This window comes from Pistacia vera, unplaced genomic scaffold (assembly GCF_008641045.1).
Source record: "Pistacia vera cultivar Batoury unplaced genomic scaffold, PisVer_v2 Contig566, whole genome shotgun sequence".
Lineage (NCBI taxonomy): Eukaryota > Viridiplantae > Streptophyta > Magnoliopsida > Sapindales > Anacardiaceae > Pistacia > Pistacia vera.
In genome coordinates, this window is record NW_022196408.1 from 884,206 (window position 1) to 911,779 (window position 27,574).

Below are 27,574 nucleotides of genomic sequence, written 5' to 3' on the forward strand. Positions count from 1 at the left end.
AAATGTGCAATTTCCGACTTGTACGAACTTTCCCCGTTTCAAGTTATCAAAGACTGGTTTTAGGAAAGTTCACACAAATATAACATTATTAGACTGCACGGCCAACGTCTCCATGGCCGCGACGGTCAAAGCCAACCACAATATTAGCATTCGAATTAGCACGTACTTCCCGGAAACTTTTTGAATGACAGACCTCAACTTTAGTGAGTGCCGTGGGGTGTGGGGAACTTGCACACCTAAAATACCGAAGCTAGGGATGATTTGTTAAGGGGCCAGTAGGGATTGGTGACCCCACTCAAAAGAATTTTCATTAATTTTACTTTTAGCCATTTTTTATTTGACTAGGTTATACTTGTATTGACCGCACTCATGAAGGGTGAACTCAGGTATAAAGTGTTAAATAGTTGTTATAACGGTAGAGAATCAGTTACTGTATCAGTTTAGTTTACAGTTCAATTAGTTAGTTGTTTACTTGAGTTAGTTACAACCTGAGTTAGTTAACTAGTTAGTTGAGTTAATTTATCTAAATGTAATATAAATGCACTTGTACAGAAACGAGAAGGGTATCAGTTGAATCAGTAAAGCAATATTTTTCCCCAAATTTCCTTCTGTTCAGCGAGACTGAAACTCTTCAACATGGTATCAGAGCTTCAATTTTCCGCAATCTAACTTGAAAATCAGCTGAATCAAGCTTCCAATTTGATCTTTGCTAAGCTCGATAGAGCTTAAAATTTCTCAGTTTCTTCATTTCTAGCTTGATTTGCTAAGAGTTCAACATCGACGATGACATCCTCTACTGAAGAATCAGTTGCTCCTTCGATCGATTCAAACTCTCCTCTCTATGTTCATCCTTCTGATACACCAGGTACTGTTCTTGTTTCTGAACAGTTTATAGGAACAAAAAACTATGGATTATGGAGTAGAGCTTTGACTGTTTCTCTATGTGCAAAGAACAAATTAGGTTTCGTTAATGGAACATGCACAAAATCATCAACTCATACTCAGTTAGTGCCACAATGGGAAAGATGCAATTCCTTAGTGTTGTCCTAGATCTTTAATTCAGTATCAAAAGAAATTTTTAATAGAATTGTATATTCTACTGATGCTTACCAAGTTTGGCAAGATTTAAAGGAACAATTCCATAAAGTCAATGGGACTAGGATTTTTGGTATCCATAGAGAAATTGTTAATTTTACACAGGGAACAAATTGTAGCAGTGTATTACAACAAACTCAAGTCTCTGTGGGATGAGTTAGATTTGTTAGTAAGTTTACCTACACTAGATAGTGAATCAACAAAGACATTCCTTGAACACCTGAATCAACAAAAATTGTTACAATTTCTGATGGGATTGAATGACTCGTATTCTATGGTTAGAAGTTAGATCTTATTGATGAATCCATTGCCAACTAGTGTTAAACAAGCCTATTCTGTAGTACATCAGGATGAAAGCCAGAGAGTTCTTGCTGGCATGAATGTTAATTCAGAGGTCACAACTACACTTTATGCTCAGAACAACAGTAAGTATCAGAATCCAGGCCAAAAATATAAAGGTAAAAAACCATATATTGAGTGTGAGTACTGCCATTTACCTGGTCATAAACGAGAGAGTTGCTACAAACTAAATGGGTATCCTACTGATTATTAGTTCACAAAAGGTAGAACAAATTCTAAGGGCAAGGTTTCTGCTAATCAAGCTCAAATGCAAAACATGGTCTTAGAGTCATCAGATGTTGGAACTGCAAAGGCTTCTGAAAATATTAATGCTCAAGTTGGTCCCGTTTTAACAATTGACCAATATAATCAAATCCTTCAGCTCTTGGGAAAGGAAAATGTCAATCCTCCAGCTGCCAATCTTGCAGGTACCTTCACTGATTCTGCTACTGCTTTCTTTTCTTGCTTGAATAATGTCACTTGGATCATAGATATAGGAGCTACAGATCACATGATTAGCAATTATTCAATTTTGCAATCACCTATAGCTATAGAACCTACCACACAATCTCTTGTAGGATTACCGAATGGAACCAAAACACATATTAGACATATAGGTTCTATAGACTTGGATAATGGTTTTCACCTTTCAAAAGTTCTGCACATCCCAGACTTTAAACATAATTTGCTGTCAGTCTCTAAATTTACTATTTCCAATAATTGTGCCATTACATTTTATCCTGATTTTTGCCTCATTCAGGATCTTTGCGGTGGCAAGTTGAGGGGGATTGGTAAGCATGACCAAGGCTTATATCTTCTTGATCCAATGTCCAAACATTTGCCAACTTTGTCAGATTTAAAGATTTTAAATAAGACTGTTTCAAATGTTTTGTATTCAAAAGATACTATTTCCAATGTTTTTCATTCGAATAATCATGTACCATCAATTTTACCATTGAATAAGGATGTTAATTCATATGTGTCTCTTTTATCTACAACTTTGCCTACTGCACCTGAGTTATGACATCAAAGGCTAGGACATATCCCTTATAAGACTTTACAGCTTATGCAACATAAGCTGAAAATGAATTTTTCTACACCTTTTCACTGTGATGTTTGTCTATTAGCCAAACAAACTAGACTTTCTTTTCATCATAGTGCTTCATATTCCAGCTGCATTTTTTACTTGTTACACATGGATGTTTGGGGTCCATATAAGACACCAACTCATGGTAATGCAAGATACTTTCTCACTGTTGTAGATGATTACTCTAGAGTTACATGGATATTTCTTATGCAATTCAAATCTGAGACTTTTCTTACAATCAAATATTTTCTTAAAATGGTCCAAAATCAATATCAATTTACTCCTAAATGCATTAGAACTGATAATGGCCTTGAGTTTTTTAACAAGAATCGTCATGACCTGTTTCTTCAAAACGGTATTATACATCAAAGCTCATGTGCATATTCCCCTCAACAAAATGGAGTTGTTGAGAGGAAACATAGGCATATTCTAAAGGTTGCAAGGGCAGTGAAATTTCAGGCACATATACCAAACCATCTTTGGGGATATTGTGTCCAATTTGCAGTGTATTTGATCAATAGGTTTCCCTCATCTGTTCTTCATGGTTTATCTCCTTTTGAAAAAAAATTTGGCAAGCCTCCCTTATTGGATCATATCAAGTTATTTGGCTCTTTGGTTTATGCTACAATTCTTACTCATAAAGACAAATTATCCCTTAGATCAGCCCCATGTGTTTTCTTAGGATATTCGTTAACTCAGAAAGGTTATTTACTCTATAATCTTTCCTCTCATTCAGTTTCAGTTTCAAGGGATGTCATTGTCTATGAACATATCTTCCCTTTTTCTTGGTCCATTTCTTCACAAAATCCCTTTCCTCCTGCATCTGATTTTCTTGAAACAGAGTCAGCACCTTCCATTGTCACTTCCCCATCTAATACTACAATGCCATATGTCTAGTCTACAGAACCATTTTCTCCTTCCACTAATTTGCCACCTGACCAGCACATTATTTCTCCTACTATTACTTTACCTTCACAGCTTGTTATTCATCCTCTTAGGAAATCCAATAGAACTGCCAGGCCTCCTATTTGGACTTCTAATTTTGTTTGTCCTAGTCTTACACCTAATTCCTCAGCCAATGCTACTCCTTACCATGTTTCCAATTTTGTCACATATAACCATATTTCTCCTTCTTACAAGGCTTTTCTGTCCAATCTTCATTTGGTTGAGCCTTCCTCCTTTTCTTTAGCTTCTAAAGATCCAAATTGGGTGATTGCAATGTAGAAAGAAATACAAGCCTTAGAACACAATAAGACCTGGACTTTAGCCCCTTTACCCCCTAGTAAGGTTCCTATTGGGTGTAAATGAGTATATAAGTTGAAATATAAGGCTGATGGTTCTTTAGAAAGGTATAAGGCCAGGTTGGTGGCTAAGGGATATACTCAACAGGCTGGGGTGGATTATGCAGAAACATTTTCCCCTTAGTGAAAATGGTTACTGTCAGAACCATTTTGTCTTTGGCTGCCATGAATGGTTGGCCTCTTTATCAATTGGATGTGGATAATGCTTTCCTGCAGGGTGATTTGCAAGAGGAGATATATATGAATTTGCCTCAGGGTTTTGTTAAGCAGAGGGGGCAGAATATGGTTTGTAGGCTTCACAAATCCCTTTATGCATGGATTAAAACAGGCTTCTAGGGCTTGGAACTATAAACTTACACAAGCCTTAGTCACTGGTGGTTTCTGTCAATCTAAATCAGATTAATCTCTTTTTATCAAAAGACTTGGTTCACACATTGTTGTACTTTTGGTGTATGTGGATGATATAGTGATTACAGGAAGTAGTACTGAAATGATTCAGCAAACCAAACAACTCTTGCATTCTAATTTCAAGCTTAAGGACTTGGGATTACTAAGGTACTTCTTAGGTTTTGAAGTAGCTAGATCATCTAAAGGGATTATTTTGTGTCAAAGGAAGTATGCATTAGAATTGATTTCAGAATCTGGATTATCTGGTTCCAAACCCTCCACAATTCCAATGGATTCCACTTTGAAATTGACATCTGTTGAATATAATGAAATGTTTCCTTCAACCAATGATCCATTACTTCCTGACCCAAGTGTAAATCAAAGGTTAGTAGGTAAGTTGTTGTATTTGTGTATGACTCGACCAGACTTGAGTTTTTCAGTCAATTCATGCACCTACCTAATGAATCACATCTGAAGGCAGCTCTCAAGATAGTTAAGTATGTCAAGACATCACCAAGATTAGGCCTACTTTTTCTAGCAGAAAACAGTATGACTTTGTCAGCCTATTGCGACTCAGACTGGGCATCTTGTCTTATGACCAGAAAATCTGTGACAGGCTACTATGTTTTCCTTGGTAAGTCTCTAATATCCTAGAAATCCAAGAGGCAAGAAACCATTTCCAAATCCTCATTTGAGGCAGAATACAGAGCAATGTCTGCTACTGTGTGTGAGCTTCTTTGGCTGGTACAACTCCTCACAAAGCTTGATGTTTCAAAGTCTCAACTACTGCCTATTCCCCTACACTGTGATAATCAGGCTGCAAACCATATAGCTTCTAATCCCATGTTTCATGAGAGGACAAAACACATTGATCTTAATTGCCATATGGTCAGAGAGCAGCTCAAACTTGGTCTTATACAAACTACCTATATTCCTATTGTAGAGCAACCAGCTGACTTATTGACTAAAGCACTCGGAGGGCACATTCATTCCAAGCTATTACACAAGTTGGGGGTTCTTGATCTCTACCACCCTCCAACTTGAGAGGGGGTGTTAAATAGTTGTTATAACTGTAAAGAATCAATTACTGTATCAATTTAGTTTACAGTTCAATTAGTTAGTTGTTTACTTGAGTTAGTTACAACCTGAGTTAGTTAACTAGTTAGTTGAGTTAATTTATCTAAATATAATATAAATACACTTATACAGTAACGAGAAGGGTATCAGTTGAACCAGTAAAGCAATATTTTTCCCCAAATTTCCTTCTGTTCACCGAGACTGAAACTCTTCAACATAAAGCAATGGGGCACTCATTAAAAAATTTTCATCCTAATTTATAATGATGCATGCTACGTGTCAGGTACATGGTTAAGATTAATGTTTATTTCAATGAAAGTTTGGGAGATATAGTAGTGATTAGGTATTTTCACGTGCTGCAACTAATTCTTTCCCATTTCCTAGTTGAAAAAGTTTGACCGGTTTTTGCAAATGTTATTAACGTAGCTAAACCTATTCATGTAAGCCAGTCTCCAAGTAAGACAATAAATACTTTGGAATTATATTCTTTTTTATAATTTTTAATTTGTTGCTTTATTCCCTTTCGTTTTTTTAACAATATCTTTAATATCCTTTTCTTTTCTTAAATAATTCCTTGAAAAAGTTATGTTTATCATATTCTTAAATAATATGAACAAAATTCTAGGGTAAAATAAAATTTTATGTTTATCATACTTTAATTGAAGTGTCTAACTTTATTACATAAAAACACTTTTTAAGAAAAAAGTAACAATTCAACCTAACACATTTAACATTATAAAAATATTCAAGGCTGCATTTAAAAAATAAAATCCATAAACATTTTCTTAAAAGCATGTTTTTGAATTATTTTTTTTTTTTTTTAAAGCAATATTATATATCTCAATCAATATTTTAAAATTTTAATCTTAAATAATATATCATCATAAGTAACATCTTAACACTTCAGGTGCGTTTGGTTCAGAGAATATTATATTAATGGAAAGTTAGATTACTTTGAAGATTATTGAGAATCTTTAAGAAAATGTGTTTGGTTAGTTGGAATAAATTGGCAAGTATGTTATATTAATATGTTTGATTAAGAGGAATAAATTGATTGGTATATTACTTAAATTACTAAATTGCCCTCTTTTTAAATATTAATATAATATTATTTTTTGAATAATTTGTTTTAACCCCCAACATTTCATATTTAGTTAAAACACCCTAACTTATATAGAACTTTAATTTATAACAAAATTACCCCCACCACCCCAAGCCACTGCTGGCCACCGCCATCCATCACTAAAAGTCGCCAGAAATCACTGAGAGGCTCCAATGTGGCCAGAAATGGCCATCTTGATGGCCGAAAACGGCCATATCGGAGTAGATCTGGCCAAATCTAATCTAGACATTTTCGACCAGATCCATAGCCGTTAATGGCCATATCTTGCCCAGATATGGCTGTTAAAGGCCATGGATCTGGCTAGAATAGATTTGGCCATTTTTGGCCAAATCTACTCCGATATGGCCGTTTTTGGCCATCAATATGACCATTTTTTACCTTATCAGAGCCTCCTGGTGACTCTTGATGACTCGTCAGCGACTTCTGACGGTAGCCGACAGTGGTTGGCCAGCTACCGGCAGTGGTGGTAGGTGGCAGTGATGGTCTACAATTTGTTTTAAATATAAGAGTATTATTGTCCAAAAACTTAATTAAACGAGGATCAAATTGTAATGGTGGATTAATGTAAATTGATTTTAAAACAAGGGCATTATTGTCCAAAAATTTTATTAATAAGGAATAAAATTGTAACAAAAATAAGATAACCAAATAATCTTACAATACCTAATAAAATTGAGGTTATCAGATTACCTCCAATATTATCAACAATAACTACTATGGGGGCGTTTGGATCAGGGGTATATAAGATAATGACGATAATCTTCATTTATTTTTGCAAGATTCCGGTGTTTGGTTTCTAAGTGATAAAATATTACGGGAATCTTTTATTGCAAATAGTATTTACTATTGGTAATGTGGGGGGTAATGTGATACCCTCCCCCACCCCTAGGATTAAAACATAACCGAGGTAATTTGATTTTTGTACCCATTTTGCCCTTAAATAAAAACCATTTCGGACACAATTGCCCTCAAATGTCTACCAAATAACAATTACCTAACCCCCTTACATTTGAGAAATTAGCTTAAACACCTTAGCCACAAAAAAGTTTAAAAGTTAACAAAATACCCTCAGTCACCCAAGACCACTACCGGCCATGACTCACTACCGCCGGCCGCTGGCGTCAGTCGCTGTAACGGTGCACGACCGACAGGATCTGGCCGATTGTACTCCGATAAGGCCTTTTCTGGTCATGGATCACAAATCCATGGCTGGAAACGGCCAGATCTAGCGTTTCTAGGCCGTTTCATGGCCAAAGATATGGTCGTGAAACTGCCACATATCTAGTCATAAAATGGCTAGATCTTTAGCCGTGAAATGGCCATAAAGATCTGTCCATTTTCCGGCCATGGAATTGTGATCCATGGCCATTTTCGGCTTTGTCGGCGCACGGCCGGCCATATATGGTCAGTCGTGCGCCATTCTGTCGACTGTCCATGGCAGTCAACAGTGGTGGCTGGCTGCCAACAATGGCTTGGGGTGGGTGGGGTGATTTTGCTACAAATTAAAGTTTTATATGGCTGTGGTGTTTTAGCAAAATTTCAAATGTAAGGGGTTAAAAGAAATGATTCAAAAAATACTATTATAAAAAGGAGGGCAATTTAGTAATCTATATAACATACCTACCTATTTATCCTTCCAACCAAACATATTATTCACCAATTTATTGGAACCAACAAAACATATTTTCTAAACATTCCCAATAATCTTCAAGATGATTTTTCTTTCCGTTAATATAATATCCCTCTATAATAAATCATTATATGATTCAAACACTCTCTATTGGTATTGGGAGATTACCAGAATCTTATATTACTCAATAACCAAATGTGATAATCAAGTAATAGAAGATGATATAACATCAGTAATCTCATATAACCCTCAACCAGAAGCCCCCTTCAAGTCATCAATTATACATCAATATATCATAAGATAACACACTTAAACAATAAATATATGATCTTTTATATCACAAAAATTTCATGCTTGTAACAATTACCTCATAATATAGGCAAACTCTTAAAGTAATTTACTCCTTAGTCCTTACAAACAACCCGACTCGTTTACCCGCTTGTTCCGGTAAAATTTTGGTCAGCGCCCCCCTCCACGACGAAACAACCAACAATATAAAACGAGTAATGAAAAAATTAATAATTTATTATTATACTAAAGAAAATGTAAAGCCGTAACTAATATTTTTGGTTGTTGAATCATAGTACTAATAATAAGAAATAATCAAGATCTTTTGATCGGAACTCACTGTCGGCGTCACAGACATGGCGCTTTCACGGCTTCGACATCCAGTGCTCGCCAGAGCTCCGTCGCTGCTTTTCAGAGCTCGCCGTCTGTCCTCCGTCTCCTCCGCCACGTCTCTTTCTCGGTAGTTAATCATCTGGTTTTTTTCTTTTTTGTTTTGTCAATTTCAAGTGAATTGTGAATTTTAAGTTCTGAATGGCTTTGCGAGATTGATTCAATTCTGATGATGACATTTATGTGTTGATTTTGATTTTGCTAATAAATATGATATTTGCTGAAAAGTAAACGAGCTTTGTGTTAGGAAACTAATTTTTTAAATTTTAAATAAAGCAAATAAACATTTTTTGTTGCACGATGTTTAGTTAGATTGTTGTATTTGTTCAAACCAGTTTTATGTTAGGAAGCTAAAAATTGAATATGCTTTTATTTTTTAAATTTTTTTGAAGAGTTTGAAAAATTTTACTGAACGGATTTTACTAGTTTTGAGTATAGGAAGCAATGGAGAATTAAGTTTATTATTGAGCTTGCTATATTGAGTTCATTTCGACAGCTCAAGTTTAATGATGCAGATTGAAAAATTTTGTGAATGTAATTGTTCCTAACAACTTGAAATTGTTTCTTCTATAAATTTATGTAAACCATACAACCCTGAACATTGTGGCTGGGCATGTTGCAGTATTATGAGGGGGTTTCAATGGCTCAAGATAAGTGAAAGAATTTTCAGATGTGGTTGTGGCACTTGCTGCTATCTTTTATAACTTTTAACTATTCTGGCTGCCTATGTTGCATGAAGATAGATGATCGATACTCTGTAATTACTTTACTACGTGATGTCGAATTCTTGACTAGATGAGCATCTAGGTGCCTAGGTTATTTTTTTCTGGGTAATGAGATTAATCAGGTAGATGCATTTGATTAGGTGGTCTTGGTATCTCCAAGCATTTTACTTTACTTTCAACAGAGCTGATGTTTCCATGCATGTGATTTGCCAACTCATTTCCCTTGTTCTCTGGCTTGTTGTCAACTTTATGATGCAGCACTTCCAGTGGACAAAACTCTTCGGTGGACATAAATGGCATTTTGTTAAGGTATACATCTATTGGCTTTCCGTTTCTTATGTTACTTAACATCATTAACCCATATAACTTTAGTTGAAGTTTAAGTTGGATCAGATGGGAACCAGATAATGTCATTAATGAAGGACATCCACAAAATTGACTTGGATTGGTTTATATTCTTCATCTGGCGAACCAGCTTGCAATTCTTACTTTGGTTAATTTAACTTTTTGCTTTTATACTCACCAGGCCCACATCCTTAGCTTTGGTCAATGGAGTATGTGATAGCTCTTTGAAGCTCAAGGTTAGCATTTAAATTATTAAATTGTAATACACAGAATTATTTTGGATTAAGACTGTATTCTGAGGTGTTTTGTCATTTTGCAGATGCAAATTGGTGTACGAAATTTCTCATCTTCAGGTATACATCATGGTTGTGTCATGTGCAGTTTTTCCCTACAATAACATGTATCCCTAACGATTTTATAGTTGCGGATTAAAGGAGCTACATAATTTTACTGCAGTTTCCTCAGAGCATACAAAGCCTGTAAAGTCTTGTATAATATACCGGGGTTGTAAGAAACATACTTATCTACTGTTAGAACAAGTTGCATGTCTTTAACACATCCATGTAGAGAAAGGAAGTTAGAACTGGAAATTACCGTATCATATATGCTAGTGGTTATCAAGTTCCAATATTAGTAATATTGCTTAGGNTTGAATAATATATAATAAATTTAAAATTTTTTTTTTCTTCCGTCCAGAAAAGCATATAAACATGATAATATTGAAAGTTGACTTGTTCATTCCTCCTTTAAATAGTTAAAGAATAGCGGAAATATCTCAAAATAAGGTGCAAACAAATGCAATTGCAAATTTGCAACTATAAATTCTTGAAGAGATGGGAGACGTAGACAAAAGAAAAAAAAAAATAAAGCATTGTGGAGCCAAGCCATTGAAAAAACAATGGCGGCCTGCGCTTCCAAAGTTCTCTTTGTTCTTGCTCTCTTGTTTGTTTCTACGTACGCGGAGAGCAGAAGAAAGACTCATAACAAGGAGGAGGACTTGTTTCAAGAACTTAATGATGCAGGTCTCAATAAAAAACAAAAGTACTCCGATGGCAAAGCATTGGGAAAGAATACAATTTTGAAGGCGAAATCTGAAAGAAAATTAGCAGAGAGCGCACAATCAGTAGAATTACCAGCCGGAGTATTCAATGGAAAATGGGAGCTGGCATCTACGAGTTCTGGTGTCTCAGCTATGCACGCTATCTTGCTTCCCAAAACCAGCAAGGTCTTGATGTACGATGCCACAATTTGGAAGCAATCAACAATTGAATTGAGCCCTGAACAGCGGCCTTGCCGTATGGTGGATGAAAAAACCCAAGAAGTTGATTGTTTTGCACATTCAGTCCTGTTTGACCCTAAGACAGCACAACTCAGAACACTCAAGGTATGGCACTATGGCTTATATATGCTCCCTCTCTTTTTAATTAATAATCATTACAAATACATTTACATTTGATTAATTTATTTTTTGTTTTTTCTCTGTCCAGCTTACTACGGATACATGGTGCTCATCAGGAGGACTCTCAGTGAACGGAAACTTGGTTAGCTCAGGGGGTGACAAAGGAGGAGCACCCACTGTGCGATATCTTGAGTCATGTGATACTTGTGACTGGAAAGAATACCCCAATTCACTTGCAGATGGGAGATGGTAATAATATTATCTATATATACATTTTCAAATTATTTTGCGCTAATTCTAATATAATATGTTATTGAATTAGGTATGCAACGCAGGTGACTTTAGACGATGGTGCGTTCATAGTGGCCGGTGGGCGTGAAGTCTATAGCTACGAATACATTCCACCGCCGGGGCAAACAAATAAGATTTCAATTCCCTTCGACTTTCTCAAACAAACCAGAGATGTAATACCTGGCAACGAAAAAGAAGGCGAATTTGTACTTGAGAATAATTTATATCCTTTTCTCCACCTTGCTCCCGATGGTAACGTTTTCTTTTTTGCCAATAACCGTTCCGTCTTGCTCAACCCAAGAACAAACCAAATTCTCCGAGAGTATCCAGTTCTGCCAGGTGGTAGCCGTAGCTACCCCGCATCAGGAGCCTCCGCTCTCCTCCCCATAAAACTTGACCCTGTTAACACTAACAACGTCAAGGTTGAAGTCCTCATTTGCGGGGGAGCACCACACGATGCATATAAAGTTACGGACATGATTAAGAAAAGACCTTTTCCATTTGCACTCAAAGATTGTGGAAGAATGGATATCACGGCTCGTGATCCAGTTTGGGAAAAGGAAGAAATGCCAAGTCCTCGCACGATGGCCGATATGTTGAATCTTCCCAATAACGATATGCTAATCATTAATGGTGCCGAAAGAGGTTGTTCCGGATGGAATGATGCCACTGATCCCAATTTTACCCCAGTATTATATTCTCCAAGCGCACCCAATGGCAAAAGGTTTAAGGAGTTAGCCAAAACAGACATTCCAAGAATGTACCATTCAGTTGCTACTGTTCTTCCCGACGGAAAAATTCTTGTTGCAGGGAGCAACACTAATAATGGATATGTCTTTAAACCTCAGGCTGAGTTCCCAACTGAGCTGAGGGTCGAGAAATTCTATCCTCCTTATTTGGATCCATCATTGGATGCGATGAGACCGGAAATTGTGTTAGAACTGAGCAATCAGACTGTCGCATATAATGGCCAGATTCTCATCACGTTTGGATTAAACCAGGAGGGTATATTGAAGAAAGACATTCAGGTCACAATGTATTCGCCAGCTTTTACTACCCATGGTATTAACATGAATCAGAGGCAAATTGACGTTGGAATCTTGGAGGTGCGTGATAACATTGCTGATAAAAGACTTCACACCGTTATTGCTACTGCACCCCCATCAGGCGCCATTGCTCCTCCTGGGTATTATCTTACTTTTGTTGTTTATAAAGGAGTGCCCAGCAGTCTTTCAATGTGGCTTCAAATCAAGTAAAAAGCTTGTCTATCTTCTTTACTTGTGTATTCTTTATGAATTAAGTAGTTTTGTGATACTATATTCATTTGGCATGAAGAGGCCTTATACGTGTAAGATTCTTTTTGAGAAAAAAAAAAATCTCTCTTTCTTGTTCACTCCAATTTTTTGGATAAATGAGGTAATTGTATAAAGAATCAAAGAATACAACCTAAGAGACAGAGAGTTTCTTGTTCACTCCATTATTTTTGTAATAAATTAATTCTTTCAATTGTATTTGTATTTACTTTTACTATCATTTTGCATGAGTATATGATAATGATACGATGATTAACATTTTCTTGTGCGCTACGAATAAATATCAACCAATCTATTGAAAAAGAAAGAATTTTTTTGGACAAAATTATCCTTCAATTTAAAAAAAAAAAATTCATAATTTCCATTTTTATTAATATTATATGTTTAATTTATGGATATGTACAACTTTACACATAATAATGTAAAATATATAAATTTAAACAAATATAAAGTATACTTCTTTAATTAATATAACAATAAAAATATTTTAGAATATAATAGAAATGACAATTATTGAAAAATAAAACAAAAATGACACTATTAACGACAAAGCTATTAGACTTAACTATGATTAGGGGTGTATCTATCTTTCCCTTCTTAGATCCAATCATAAATTTTATAATCTTTAAAGAATCCTATAACGGCTGTACAAGTATAAACATAAACCGCTTATTGACCCTGTGTAACTGTGACCTCAAGCTGCAATCTCAAGCTACCAAGCTGCGACCTCGAGCTGCAATTTCTATTGTTGAAGTGGTAGCCAACTCCAACAATTAAGTAATTAACAACTGAACAAATGGCAAAAGCTTCGTAAAGAAATTTGTTAATCAACAAAACCCATTAATCGCCTAGCCAATGCACAGCAAACAATGACAAGGAACAATAAAACGCTTAAGAGATCTAGCGAAGCCTTTTATTAACAGCATCAACGACAAATTGCCTTTATGTATTTGAAAAAAAGCTAGCTAAAATCTGCAAAATTTCTTCAAGATGAAAAACAAATTAACTCTATTTTAGCTCATTCTTCAACCATCTTTTTGCAAACTTAAGTTCTTAGAGAGATGGAAACTAATACAGAGGAAGCAAGAGAATATTATAAATAGAAAGAGTGTTTTTATGAGAATCAATTGTGTATTCAAAGAAGCAAAATCACTATAGATATAATGACAATCTATTGGACGAAGATCTCTAGCTATATATTTGTCTTCCTATTTTAGCTGGTTAAATATTTGTATCTTTATCCTGGCCTTAATTTATTCTGTCAAATATTTATATTCCTTTTTAGTATCCTTGATTTAAGGACCTCTTTTGTATATAAACGTATTATGTATCAATGATAATGGCAAGAGAGAAAATTGCAGCAGACCTCTCCTACTTTTCTCATGGTATCAGAGCGGTTGGAATCCTAGAATATTTCTTCACCTTCTCATCATGACTGAAGAAAGCCCTTTGAATTCTAGTACATCAAAAACTAGCCAATCAAATATGACTCAAACCAATTTTGATGTCTCATCACCCTATGCTCTTCGTGCCTCTGACAATCCAGGCACAACTTTAGTAACATGCCTCCTCAAAGAAGACAATTACCCCACATGGCGTCGTGCCATGACAAATGCACTCCAGGCCAAAAATAAATTTGGCTTTGTAGATGGATCTGTCAAACGCCCATCACCTGGTTCCATAGAAGAACCTGCATGGATTAAATGCAACTCTATGGTAATTTCTTGGATTTTTAATTCTCTTCACCCTACCCTACATAATAGTGCCGCATACTTTATTATGACACAAGAGATGTGGAAGGACCTTGAAGAAAGATTCTCTCAAGACAACGCTCCTCGCAATTATCAGATGAAGACTGAGATGGTGAATACCTTGCAACAAGGCATGTCTGTTTTAGCATATTACACAAAATTAAAGGGAATTTGGGATGAGCTGAACACATACTCGCAAATTCCAATGTGTACTTGTGGGTCTGCACAGGCTTTTGCTGTAGAAAGGGAGAAAGAAAAAGTGCATCAGTTTCTAATGGGCCTGAATGAAAAATACAATACGGTACGATCTCAAATTTTGAACATTGAACCACTACTCTCTTTGTCTCGTGTTTATGGACTTGTAGCACAAGAGGAATGACAACAGTTGGTGACAACATCACGATTACCTTCTGTTGAGGCAGCAGCATTTTTTTCTAGCAATGGGAACAAAATCTACAACAATCACAGGTCTGCAAACAATCGTGACTTATCCAAATTATTTTGTGAACATTGCAAGAAGACAAGACACACAGAGAGACTTGTTTTGAGCTGAACAGATATCCTGAATGGTGGGACAAAGGAAAGAAATCATCCAAGCCCAACGAAACAAATAGCTCACAGCGTATGGAACCTGTTGAAGGTAACACTATACCAATTAATGGGCTGATTGCAGAACAATATGCTCAATTAATCTCTATGCTTAATCTTGAAAAGACTCACAATTCTACGGCTAATTTTTCGGGTAAGGCTGCTCCTCTATCCAACTGTACAATTGAATGGATTTTGGATTCAGATGCTTCTGATCATATGACATGTCATGCAAGTGTCATTGCTTCTCCCAAAGCTGTACCCAATTTTTCACCAATTACCATTCCAAATGGGTCACTCATTCCAGCAAAATCTTATGGAAATGTTTAGTCCATCTGTTATCTTGAATAATGTTCTTTATATACCTTCATTTACATGTAATCTTATATCTATCAGCAAATTAACCAAAGCCTTACACTGCGTTGCTCATTTTTTCCCTTCCTTCTGTGCTTTACAGGACTTAGCCACGAGGAAACTGATTAGAATGGGTGAATTGCGAGGTGGACTCTATTATTTTCGAGCAATCAAAATTCCTATTGCAGCAACCAGCATCACTCATGATTCTAAGCTAAATTTGTGGCATCAACGTCTTGGGCATTTATCCTTTGATAGATTATCTCCTTAGTATCGATTTAGTCAGTTTTCTTTTCTGTTAAGTCTTTTAATAAGTGTTGTGACTCTTGTCATCGAGCAAAACTCTCAAACCCCTTTTCCAGTTAGTTCAATTAAAACTCATGAATCTTTTGAATTAATTCATTGTGATTGTTTGGGTCCATATCATACTGCTTCTTTGTCTGTGCCCATTATTTCTTACATTGTGGATGATTACACCAGAGTCACTTGGGTTTATTTGCTTAGAACCAAATCTAAAGTTTTTCTTAGACTGCTTTCCTTCATGACTATGGTAACTAGACAATTTGGAAAGTGTTAAACAAATTCGTAGTGAAAATGGCACCGAATTTACGAATCATAATTCCAACTCTTTTGTCAACAAAATGGGATTTTAACTCAGTTTTCTTGCATTTCCACCCTCAACAAAATGGAGTAGTGACACATACTTGAGGTTGCTAGAGCCTTGCGGTTTCAAGCCAATTTGCCTATTAAATTCTGGGGTGAGTGTATTTTACCAGCGACATACTTAATAATTACACCCCACACCTCTTTTATCTAGCCGAAGTCCTTATGAACTTTTATTTTCTAAAAAGCCCATTATTCTCATCTTCGTGTTTTTTGATGCCTTTGCTACTCTTATGTCCTTCCCTCGATCAAGGAAAGTTCCATGAACGTGCCACTGCTTGCATGTTTATTGGATACCCTCATGGCCAAAAGGCGTATAAGGTATACAACTTAGTCACTCATAAAACTTCACTTCTAGGGATTTGACCTTCTATGAACATATTTCCCTTTTCACAAATCATTTTCACCCTCTCCAGAACATAGTGCCCTTTAACCACACCTGTCCCTTTACCTTTCTGATCCTGAACCGCATCCCTTAAATCATCTCTGCCACCCATCATATCCCCTCCTATAGAAACCCCTGAACCGAATCCTTCTACAGACATGACAGCTCTCCTTCATCTCTTATACCTGACCCAAACCCCGTGCAACCACAACAACTTCCTCCTCGCAACAGGAAATTACCATCTCACTTTCGTGACTCTATGTTGATTTGCCTGGAAATAATGGTTATTCTCCCACCTCTCAATCATACTTCCTCAGGTACGTCTTATCCTTTAACCTCTTTCCTCTCATATTCCAGTTCAATCTTCACATACTCATTTTTTTATGGCCATCACCCAAGATGATGAGCCGAAATCTTATAAACAGCCATTAAAGACACTTGCTGGCAAGAACAATGAATAAGGAATTACAAGCACTTGAACAAAATTGTACAGGACTTTAAAGCCACTACCCGCTGAAAAGGCTATTAGATCAAAATGGGTCTACAGATCAAGTATCATTCTGATGGGACAATCGACCGCTACAAGGCTCGTTGGTTGCTAAGGCTATACACAAATTGAGGACTTGATTACACTGAAACCCTTGCACCTGTAGCCAACTACAACGGTTTGAACACTATTATCGGTAGCAGTCAGCAAAATCATGGGATTTGCATCAACTTGATGTTCACAACGCCTTTTGCATGGTGACCTTGATGAGGTAGTATACATGACGCCACCTCCTGGTTACTTATCCCCGGGTGATGATCGTATGTCGGCTTCAAAAATCTCTTTATGGTCTAAAACAGGCATCGCGCCAATGGTATGCTAAATTTTCTACTTCCCTTCTTCGCTTTGGCTTTACTCAATCTAAGGCAAACACATCTCTTTTCTATACCCAAGGGCAGTTCCTTCATGGCATTACTGTGTATGTGGATGATGTTATTATTGCTAGCAATGACAGTCATCATACTACTGCCTCAAAGCATACTTGATGCCTATTTTCACATTAAAGATCTTGGTGCTCTCAGTACTTTCTTGGTTTGGAGGTAGCTCGATTCCTGATGGCATAGTTTTGTCCCAACGAAAATATACTTTGATATTCTACAAGAATCAGGCATGCTTGTTCCAAACCAGCCACTTTTCCAATGGAGCAAAATCACACATTGGGAACGGATACTAGTGATCTTCTTGCTGATCCTGGTCCTTATCGTCTCTTGGTTGCAGGCTCATATCCTTGACTATCACCCGACCAGAACTTTGCTATTCAGTACATATTCTGTCTCAATTCATGCATCAACCTCGCCATCGACATTGGGTAGTTGCTCTTCGCCATCTACGCTACCTCAAGTCTGCTCCAGGCCAAGGCATTTTCTTTCCTCTAAGTCTAATTTACGATTTAATGCCTATTATGATTCCGACTAGGCCGGTTGTCCTCTTACACGCCGTTCTATTACTGGTTATCTTATTTTTTGGTCACTCTCCCATCGCCTGAAAACCAAGAAACAAACTATTGTTTCTCGTTCTTCCGCCGAAGCTGAATATCGCTCTATGGCTACACGTCGGTGAACTTATTTGGCTTCAACCTTACTTCATGATTTACAAATCACTCATTCTTTGCCAGCCCACGTCCATTGTGACAATCGTGCTGCCATTCATATTGCCGCCAATCCTGTTTATCATGAGCGAATGAAGCATATTGAATTGACGTCATTTCATTAGGGATTGCATTAAATCTGGCTCCATCACTACGTCACATGTTCCATCTCATCTTCAACTGTGCTGATCTCTTTTTAAGCTCTCGATCATCAGCAATTTCATTTCTTGTTCGCAAGTTGGGCATTCGAAATCTCCATGCTCCCTTGAGGGGGCGTATTGGACGAAGATCTCCAACTGTATATTTGTCTTTCTATTTTAGCTGGTCAAATATTTGTATCTTTTCCTAGCCTTAATTTATTCTGTCAAATATTAATATTCCTTTTAGTTTCCTTGATTTAAGGACCTCTTTTGTATATAAACGTATTCTGTATCAATGATATGGCAAGAGAGAAAATTACAGCAGACCTCTCCTACTTTCTCACAATCATTCGCAAAGTCCTTTATTGTCTATTGTTCGCTTCAGGTACACAGCTCCCCTTGGCTTACCGGATTTTGTTGGTAAATGGGAGTTGGTATCGGAAAATCTGGTGTCTCTGCCATGCATGGGATCTTGCTTCCAAAAATAGATAAAGTTTTGATGTATCTATGATGCTCTGGAGGACATCAAAGATTCCACTACCTCCTGAAAAAATGCCTTTGACGAGACACTATGAACTAGACGTTGGTGCGATTCAGTTTTATTTGATTATGATACAGCAAAACTGACAGCACTTAGTAAATTCATTAATTCACGTAATAATATGTGGATAGTAAATTAATTTAATCTTTTTAGGTTTCTTTTATCTTTTGTTATTGTCTATAACAGACTGAGCACGACACATGGTGCTCATTACATTAGGAGGCCTCACAGTGGATTGAAACTTGGTAGGAGCAGGAGATCACCGAAAGAGCCAACACTGTGAGATCTCTCTGTACATGTGAAAAATTGGATTGAAGGAATACTCGGCATCGTTTGTAGATCCTAAATGATACATATACTTATTTAAATTTAATCAATAAATTGATGTTATGGATTGGAATAATTAAATAGTTTTTTCTTTTTCTTTTTTTTTTATCACTCGAGGTATTCAACACAATAACCTTACCTATGGTGGTTTCATGGTGTTTGGTGGACGTTTGTCCTTTATTTCCAATAAAACCCCACATTCCTTCCTTCCTTAAAGCAAGTCAAGATCACTCAATGCTCAAACACCATTTACTTTAGAAATAACTTGTACCCCTTTGTTCACCTTCCCCCCTATGGCAATCTTTTTTTATTTCTCAATAACATTCAATCTTGCTTGACCCAAAAACTAACCAATTAAGTTGTTACAGAGTTCCAGTTATCCCTGGTGGCTCTCGCAGTTACCTTGCATCAGGAATGTCTTTCCTCCTCCCATTAAGACTTAAACGGCAAACTGAGAAAGATCACAACGGCGTTAGCGTTGAGGTGTTTGTGAACAATATTAAAAGTTCTGATAAAAATCGGGAAAGTTACCATCTGAGTGGTAACAACTCAAACCCTGGGGGTAATTTTGATAATATTTCCAACTTAAAAGTGTTGTTACTAGTTATCTGATTATGTATAAATTTGATTAGAAAATTATTTAAAATCTTTTAATAATTAACACTCCACTGTAATTTTTTTTTTTTTTTTAAGAATATCTCGAAATCTTTCTCCATCACTTTAAGCATTTAAATTCATAGAAGAAGAAGAAGAAGAAACCTTGTAATTTTTAGTGATAAGATTGTGATTTTTCTAATAAAGTTATGGTAAATAGTTTTAAAAAAATTATAAATATATGCTATATTACAAAGAAAATTTTGCTTTTATAAGAAAAAAATTTAAGCTACACCCCTGTTAATACATAAATACTTGGATAACGTGTTTTAGATGATTTAGTACTGCATTGGAAAATTTTGGATATCTATAATTTTTTTATAATTAGATGACATTAAATAATCATAGCGTCAAGACTAGTATTTATCTCAATTTTTGTTAAAAGATTAGACCTAATGATTTTTATTATCTCTTATACTATAAAGTTACTAGATTGTCTGTATCAAATCTCCACATCTCAGTATATCTTGCATATATATATATATATATATTTTTTTTTTTTTTTTTTTTTTTTTTTTTTTACATTTATCATAAATTTAATGAGTTATTTTTAATGTTCATTTATCTTTTTATTTTACGTCACATTATAAAAGATTTTGTAATATGATTTATTAATATAATAGGTGATCTATTATTTTTACGTTAAATGACATCATTTGAAATAATAACTAAAAATCTAGAACATCAGCATTTCTAATATTTTTGCATGAAATATATAAACAAATGTAAGAATCTGATATTGGAGTACACGAAGAGGCAGTTCGTAACTGTAACATGTAAAGAAAGAAATTAAAAAATAAATGCAAATCAATAAACAAGACAACAATATATTCTAGCTAAATTCCCATACTTGGACAATATCAAATATTCCAAATCTTCATTCACATGTCAACAACAAAAGTCAACCCAATTTCAGAGCAGCCTAGTTTAACTGGTCATCAGATAAACACCACATATTATTACTGTTCAACCGGCTTCTTCGAGTTAATAAAATTAAAACTTGTGATTTTGTCCTTTTATTGATGACTATATAAAAATGTTCAAATATACTAAAATGGAAACAAATCAAAATTTGACAAATTCATCTACAAACTATTTCCACCACAATTATTAGAGGCGAGGAAAGCAGTGGGGGATAGTATAAAATATGGAAGAGTGATGAAGGCTGTAATGCAACGAAAAGTCATCGTATAGCAGATTTGATGGCGATCATATACGGTTGTCATATGTATTCTTCCGCTCTTATTCGTTTCTATCCACGCAGCTGATAAAGCAGAAGATGTGACAACGAGTTTTTCCTGGGCAATGGGAGCTGTTAACTGATAATTCTGGTGTCTCGGCAATGCATCTAATTTTGCTTCCAAACTTAATAAGGTTTTGATGTATGATGCTACAATTTGGAGGATATCAAAGATTGCATTGCCTCCTGAGAAGATGCCTTGCCGTGTTGCTAATGCGGCCACTGGTGAACTAGACTGTTGGTCACATTCAGTATTATTTGATTATGATACAGCAAAACTGACGGCACTCAAGGTAGGTTCTACGTTCAATCAAGTTAATGAAATGTGTTAAACATTTTTACTTTCAATGTCAATATTATATTGTTCAATGTAACAGATTATGACAGACACATGTGCTCATCTGGAGGCCTCACAGTGGACGGAGACTTTGTTGGCATTGGAGGTTATAAAGATGGAGCAACCACCGTGAGATATCTAACCTCATGTGAAGAGTGTGATTGGAGGGAATACCCAAACACTTGCACAACCTAATGGTATATCAGATATCTACTTTTCTTTTCAATAGTTCCTTCATTTTTAAATGAAGAAGATCTAAAGAAATCAAATCTGGTTACAAAACCAATTAGGTACTCACACACAAGTAATTTACCTGATGCTTCCTTCATGTGTTTGGTGGACGTGGCGCTTATGATAACGAATACATTCCACCAGAAGGGCAAACAAATAAGGAGGCCATCTTCTTCCCTTGCAAGGACACCCATGATAGATTGCCTAATGTCCAACCACCACTAGTAGAGGACTCAATTGAAAATATTTATACCCTTTTGTCCACCTTTCCCCCGACGGCAATCTCTTCATTTTTTCCAACAACCGTTCAATCTTGCTAAATCCAAAGACAACAAAATTGTTCGTGAGTATCCAATTCTTCCGTGGGTCTCGTATTACCCGGCATCAGCAATGTCCCTCTCCTCCCACTACGACTTAAACTAGGAAAGTTGAAAAAGATCAACGCCGAAGTATTGATTTGTGGTGGTGCCCCTGGGATTCATTTTATACGCAGAGAGCATAAGAAATTTTTACCCGCATTACAGATTGTGGAAGATTACAAATCCAGACCCCAATCCAGTTTGGAAGATAGAAAAATGCCAGCTCCTCGTGTATGGGCGATATGATGATTCTTCCAACTGGAGATGTTTAATCTCATGGAGCAAAAACGGTACTCAGCTGAATGTGCCGAAGAACCTTATCTGGCTCCTGTTTTATATAGGACTAAAGGACCAAAGGGCTCCATATTAGGGAATTAGCACCTTCAAACATTCCAAGAATGTACCTTCCGTAGCTGGAGTTTTCCAATGGAAAAATTCTTGTAGCAGTAGCAACACTCACGATGGATACGAATATAATGCAAATACCCTACAGAGCTTAGGGTTGAAAAATTTTCTCCCCCTACTTGGATCCATCAGTGGCTGGCCTAAGACAGCAGATACTAGTTGAAGCTTCTGACGAAGTGCTCAGTTATGGCCACAGTTCTCAATTAAGGTTAAGTCTAATGAAAGAATACTTATAAGAAGAAACTTACAGTGACAATGTATGCACCACCTTTTACCACACATGGTATCTCAAGGAGTCAAGTTCCTTATCTTAGTTATAGTGGAAGTAGTTAGTGATGTTTCTCCTGGTTCATAACATTGTGGCTGGGGCACCCATGCAGGCGAATTAGCTCCTCCTGGTTATTATCTTCTTTCTGTCGTTTACAATGAGTGCCAACGTTTCCATGTGGGTTCAGATTAACTAGAGTGATTCAATCTACTAATGACAATAAGGTGTTTACTTGTAAAACTCTGGTATTTCAGAAATATCATTGAGAGCAAAGATAAACTAGATCTATTTTTGAAGTATATATCTGTTGGATCTAAATTATAAGAATTCTTTCATTTCTTTCACTATTTATAATGTTGGAAGTTGCTTAATCTATTTTTACATTTTACATCATGATATATCTCTAGCAAATATCTATACATGTATGTTAATTATAAGGATTAATGGTTGATGCGATGCCAGTATTTATAGTCTCGTTTCTTAATCTAGGTTTGCACGTCCAGGCTAGATGCCTACCCCTTAGTCTCACCACGATATTCATATTATCCGCCACCAACTCTCACCGTGTCCCAGCTGGGCTCAACTCATCACCGCCCCATTCACTCTTCTAACATCACCAATTATTCCTAACCAATATCGATTAATATTAATTTTAGTGAAAGCCTTTTTCTTTCTTTGTTTTTCGTCTTCTTTTTTTTAACTAATTTTCCACTTTTAGCTAATTATATCCCAAAATTATAGTTTTCTATTGGTCAGATTTAAACATAATACCCACTACTCCATTTATCTTTTAATTATTTAGTCAAAGTACCAATACTGGACAGAAATTTTACATTAATTAAAAATATAAAATAAAATTGCGTCATACTCGTTATACCCTTATAATTTTCCAACTTCAATCATCCTTAAAACTACATATCTGACTATCTGTTAAAATATTTTCGTTACTCCAACTTTTTAGGCATGTTAAAGGGGGAAACATCGCCCCGCAAAAGACGTATATATAGATCTTGGTCTAGGACCGATCAAGGCCACTTGGCATCATTAGAGGGCAATGTTACTCCTCCAATTCTTAGTGCTATTAATGTAATTTTCAAGAAATAATTATTTAAATAATAAAAAAGAAAAAATAAGAGCAACTTGCGTCATTTTACCAGGTCTACGCACCTCTATCTGATTGAAATGTTTTTTTCTTGCTCCATTTGACACAAACATGTCGGAATGTAAATAAGCAGGAAAAGGTCAATAGGTCTAATAGTAAATTTTATTAATAAATAATAAAAACACTTCATCTTAGCAGGGCGCTTTTGCTGGAGACAAGCTATATAAAACCACAGAAATCCATTGAAAAGCATTCCATTTTAAATCCACGAATTGACAAAGCAAATAAGTCTCGATTTGAGTTGAATGGCTAGTTTGCAAACTTTGTTGTCAATCCTATTTTTCACTGCAATTGCATTTCATCAGGTTTAGTTGATGCAAAGTTTTCCAAAAGCTGTATATCAGCTGGGGTGCCCATCATTCGCAATTCTGGGCAATGGCGACGACCTTCAGCTTGTGTTGGATCAAAGTTCAGGTAAATATTTCAGTTTATCGTCTATCAAGTCAATGTTACAAATAATCAAGCTTCCTCAATAGTTTTTGCCCTTTTTAACATAAATTACACAAGAAAACAACTGAGTGGATAATTGAAATCATTTCTCTTGAAACTAAAACCAGTTCTCTTACTCCTAATGACACTACACAAATAACAGCCTACTCTGTAATTCTTATGTTGCCTTTCACTTTTAGGCTCTGGTGTTCAATCAAAGAGAGCGTTTTATTTGAAGCATTGAAATGCTAATCAAACTAGTACCTGGAAACTCTGCTGGAACAGTAACAGCCTACTATGTAGTGTGTTGATTTTAGCTACAAACAAGATCTGCTAATATAGAATATATAGCTTCTTTTGTATCAACAACGCTTTATCATGTACATGACTCCCACACAATATATAAAAATCCCTCATTCCTCCACAACCAATCTTAAATTAATAAATTTTGATACACGGGGCTTATAAATCCAACACCCCATGCCAGAACAAAGACATCAATGTCAAGAATGAAATGCCGATTCTCACATAATGAAAATGCTCATTCCCTGTAGTCTATTTATGCAGGTATCTTCAATAGGGAACATGCATGATGAAATCGATTTTGAGTTTTTGGGAAACATTTCCGGAGAACCATTTATTGTTCATACAAACATCTATACACAGGGATTGGAAGCAGAGAGCAGCATTCTACCTCTGGTTTGATCCAACTGCTGATACCACAACTCACACAATACATTGGACCCCCTGAAGTTGTGTAAGTGGATTCCCAGGCACTTGCCTTTGGTTCACTGAAACATCACTATTCAGTTATTCAGACTGTATACTAATTCGCCAATTTTTGACATAGCGAAAAAAGTAACATACACATGAATACCATGTTAGTTCCTTCGACTTCCTTAAAAATCCACAAGCAGGATCACTTTCCCGAAAAAAAAAAAAAAAATTCATCTTTTAGCTATTCCCCAAAGTCTTCTTCCACATTCCAACTCATTTCCATATACTCTTCCAGCTGAACCATGAATTTGGCAATTATCTACTATGGATTCATCCATGTAATTTTCAGGTGGTATATTGACAGTCTACCATTCGTGTTACCGCAACTATGAGAACGAGGGGATTGCCTATCCTAACAAACAGGGATGAGGGTATACTCCAGCATATGGAATGCTGATAACTGGGCAACAAGAGGTGGACTTGTCAGACCGACTGGAACGTGCACCTTTCATAGCCAGATTCCGCAGGTTCAGCCAAGAGCTTGCAAGTGGGTTGGCCCGGCCAGCACTAGTCTATGTGCCTCCAATTCCCAGCCAACTGGTGGACCTCCCCACTACAGCCAGTTAAGCAGTGCCCAGATGGTCAGTTGCAGTGGGTCAGAAATACCTATTTGATCTATGATTACTGCCAAGATGCTAAAAGATTCACGAACAGATCCCTCCTGAATGTTTCAAAAAACAGTTCTAACATCATCAATGAACCTTCTCGTACTATCAGCGACCATCAAACTTAAAAATTTCACCCAGTGTCTGTTTCTTATTCTTTTTTAGTTTTCTTCATTTCCAATTAAATGAATTGTAATTTAACTTTTTTGTAATAGAATTTCTTCAATTAATGAGTTTCTCACGAATTCAATCGATTATCACAATAACTAAAGATTCAGCATTAATACAAAGCCAAACACCAAGAACAATAAAGGCCGTACCCAACAAGGATAACCCGACCCGGGCTTCTCTCCCAACAGCATTCCGACAAGGCTGTAGCAGCAAACGTGGTCGCATTGGTAACGGGAACGGCGAGTGAGATGGGCGTGTGACTGAGAATAGCAAAGAAAGTGACGGAGGCGGGAGATTTAGCAAAAAAGGGACCGAGTATTGCCAATTAAAAGGAGTTTAAGCCAGTTCTTTAAACCAGTGAAGAGTTTTTGGCGGATTTTAAGAGGGTAAGCGAAGGATGTGCTTTTCACGGCTTTGTCCCAGATGAGTGCACCACGCCGCATCAGCGCGTTGGTGGCCCCCCACACTAACCCTACCGCTATCATCTTCTCTACGTCTCCGGTCATCTGTCTCACACTAATTTTCTTCAATTTGATCGCTGTTCTTCACTCTTGCCTCCACGAATAAATAACAAGAGCAGTGGGCTAAAACTATTAAGTTTAGGGTGTGTTTGGTCGGGGGGTTAATGTAAGATTGGCATTACCATGTTTGTTTGTATTGCCGTAATGTCCTAAAATCAATATTAGTTAATATTGGTAACGTAAGTGCTAATTTGAACGAGTGATGATAGCCTTGTTCACTTCTTCTCCTCATTTTTGTAAATATATAGCATAATATGGGTACTATATATATAATATGAATATTATATATCATTTTAATAAAAGTGAGTAAGAGAAGTGAGTAAGAATAGCATTTTAATACCTTTTTTTTTATTTTTTTTGTTCTTTTAGTTATTATAAGATTATAGTAATCTTAATTTTGTTATAATTTTACTCCTAATTACTAAAATTTTTGGACATTGTTATCCTTGTTCTGAAAACAATGTACCTAGAACATCCTAACCACCTTCTGACAATTGCTAGCCACCACCAGCTACTACCAACCATCACCACTATCGTTGCCGACTATCAGCCTGTCGTTGCTGGAAACAACCAATTTATCTAACTGTTGTTAATGACAACCAGATTGGCACACGATCAACCAAATCCAGTTGGTTATACATCATTACAACTATTGTCAACAGTGGTGGCCGATGGTTGGCACTTGGCAGTAGCTTGGGTAAATGGGTGTATTTTTGTTAAAATTTAAACTTTTTTCTGGATGGGTTGTTTTAACAAAATTTCAAATGTAGAGGGGTTAAAAAAATAATCTAAATAATAATAATGATATTATAATAATACTAAAAAAAAAAAACAATTTAATAATCTATATAACATACCCACTAATTTATTCAACCCAACCAAACATATCAATTTAATATACTCACTAATTTATTCCAACATAACCAAACATATTGAATATAACATTCCCAGTAATCTTTAAGGTAATATATTTTTCCATTAATATAACATTCTAAGTAATACAATATTTCTTGAACCAAACACACTCCTAAGATAATATTTTATTTATAAACTTCTTATACAAACTGATTCAGATGGTAGGATAACTTTAAATTAAAAATAAATCAAAGAATTAAAAAAAGATTACATATCAAACATACAAGATTATTAAGTAAGTTTGTATAGAATAGTTTGCAAAAATAATTTGTACTAATAAAGAAATCATCAAATAATTTGTACTAAGAAAGAAATCATCAGTAATCC

General features: G+C 36.0%; 2 protein-coding genes and 2 pseudogenes across 2 annotated transcripts; 3 read left to right on the forward strand and 1 right to left on the reverse strand.

Annotated features, from left to right (window-relative positions):
• The first annotated feature begins 10,685 nt into the window (after positions 1 to 10,685).
• Positions 10,686 to 12,733, forward strand: LOC116108507 (aldehyde oxidase GLOX1-like). The gene is made up of 3 exons (XM_031394749.1): positions 10,686 to 11,171; positions 11,275 to 11,435; positions 11,509 to 12,733. The coding sequence occupies exons 1-3, from the start codon at positions 10,686 to 10,688 to the stop codon at positions 12,731 to 12,733; spliced, it is 1,872 nt and encodes a 623-aa protein (XP_031250609.1).
• A 1,488-nt stretch (positions 12,734 to 14,221) lies between these two features.
• Positions 14,222 to 14,920, forward strand: LOC116108508. The gene has a single exon (XM_031394750.1). The coding sequence runs from the start codon at positions 14,222 to 14,224 to the stop codon at positions 14,918 to 14,920; it is 699 nt and encodes a 232-aa protein (XP_031250610.1).
• A 9,223-nt stretch (positions 14,921 to 24,143) lies between these two features.
• On the forward strand, positions 24,144 to 25,722 carry LOC116108509 (annotated as a pseudogene).
• A 164-nt stretch (positions 25,723 to 25,886) lies between these two features.
• On the reverse strand, positions 25,887 to 26,458 carry LOC116108510 (annotated as a pseudogene).
• Positions 26,459 to 27,574: the final 1,116 nt, after the last annotated feature.

What these genes read in the sequence shown, in the direction of transcription:
- LOC116108507 (XM_031394749.1), top strand. Translation starts at nt 10,686, where the DNA reads ATGGCGGCCTGCGCTTCCAAAGTTCTCTTTGTTCTTGCTCTCTTGTTT. An exon ending in CACAACTCAGAACACTCAAG is followed by an intron (nt 11,172 to 11,274) that starts GTATGGCACTAT and finishes TTCTCTGTCCAG; the next exon opens with CTTACTACGGATACATGGTG. An exon ending in TCACTTGCAGATGGGAGATG is followed by an intron (nt 11,436 to 11,508) that starts GTAATAATATTA and finishes TTATTGAATTAG; the next exon opens with GTATGCAACGCAGGTGACTT.
- LOC116108508 (XM_031394750.1), top strand. Translation starts at nt 14,222, where the DNA reads ATGACTGAAGAAAGCCCTTTGAATTCTAGTACATCAAAAACTAGCCAA.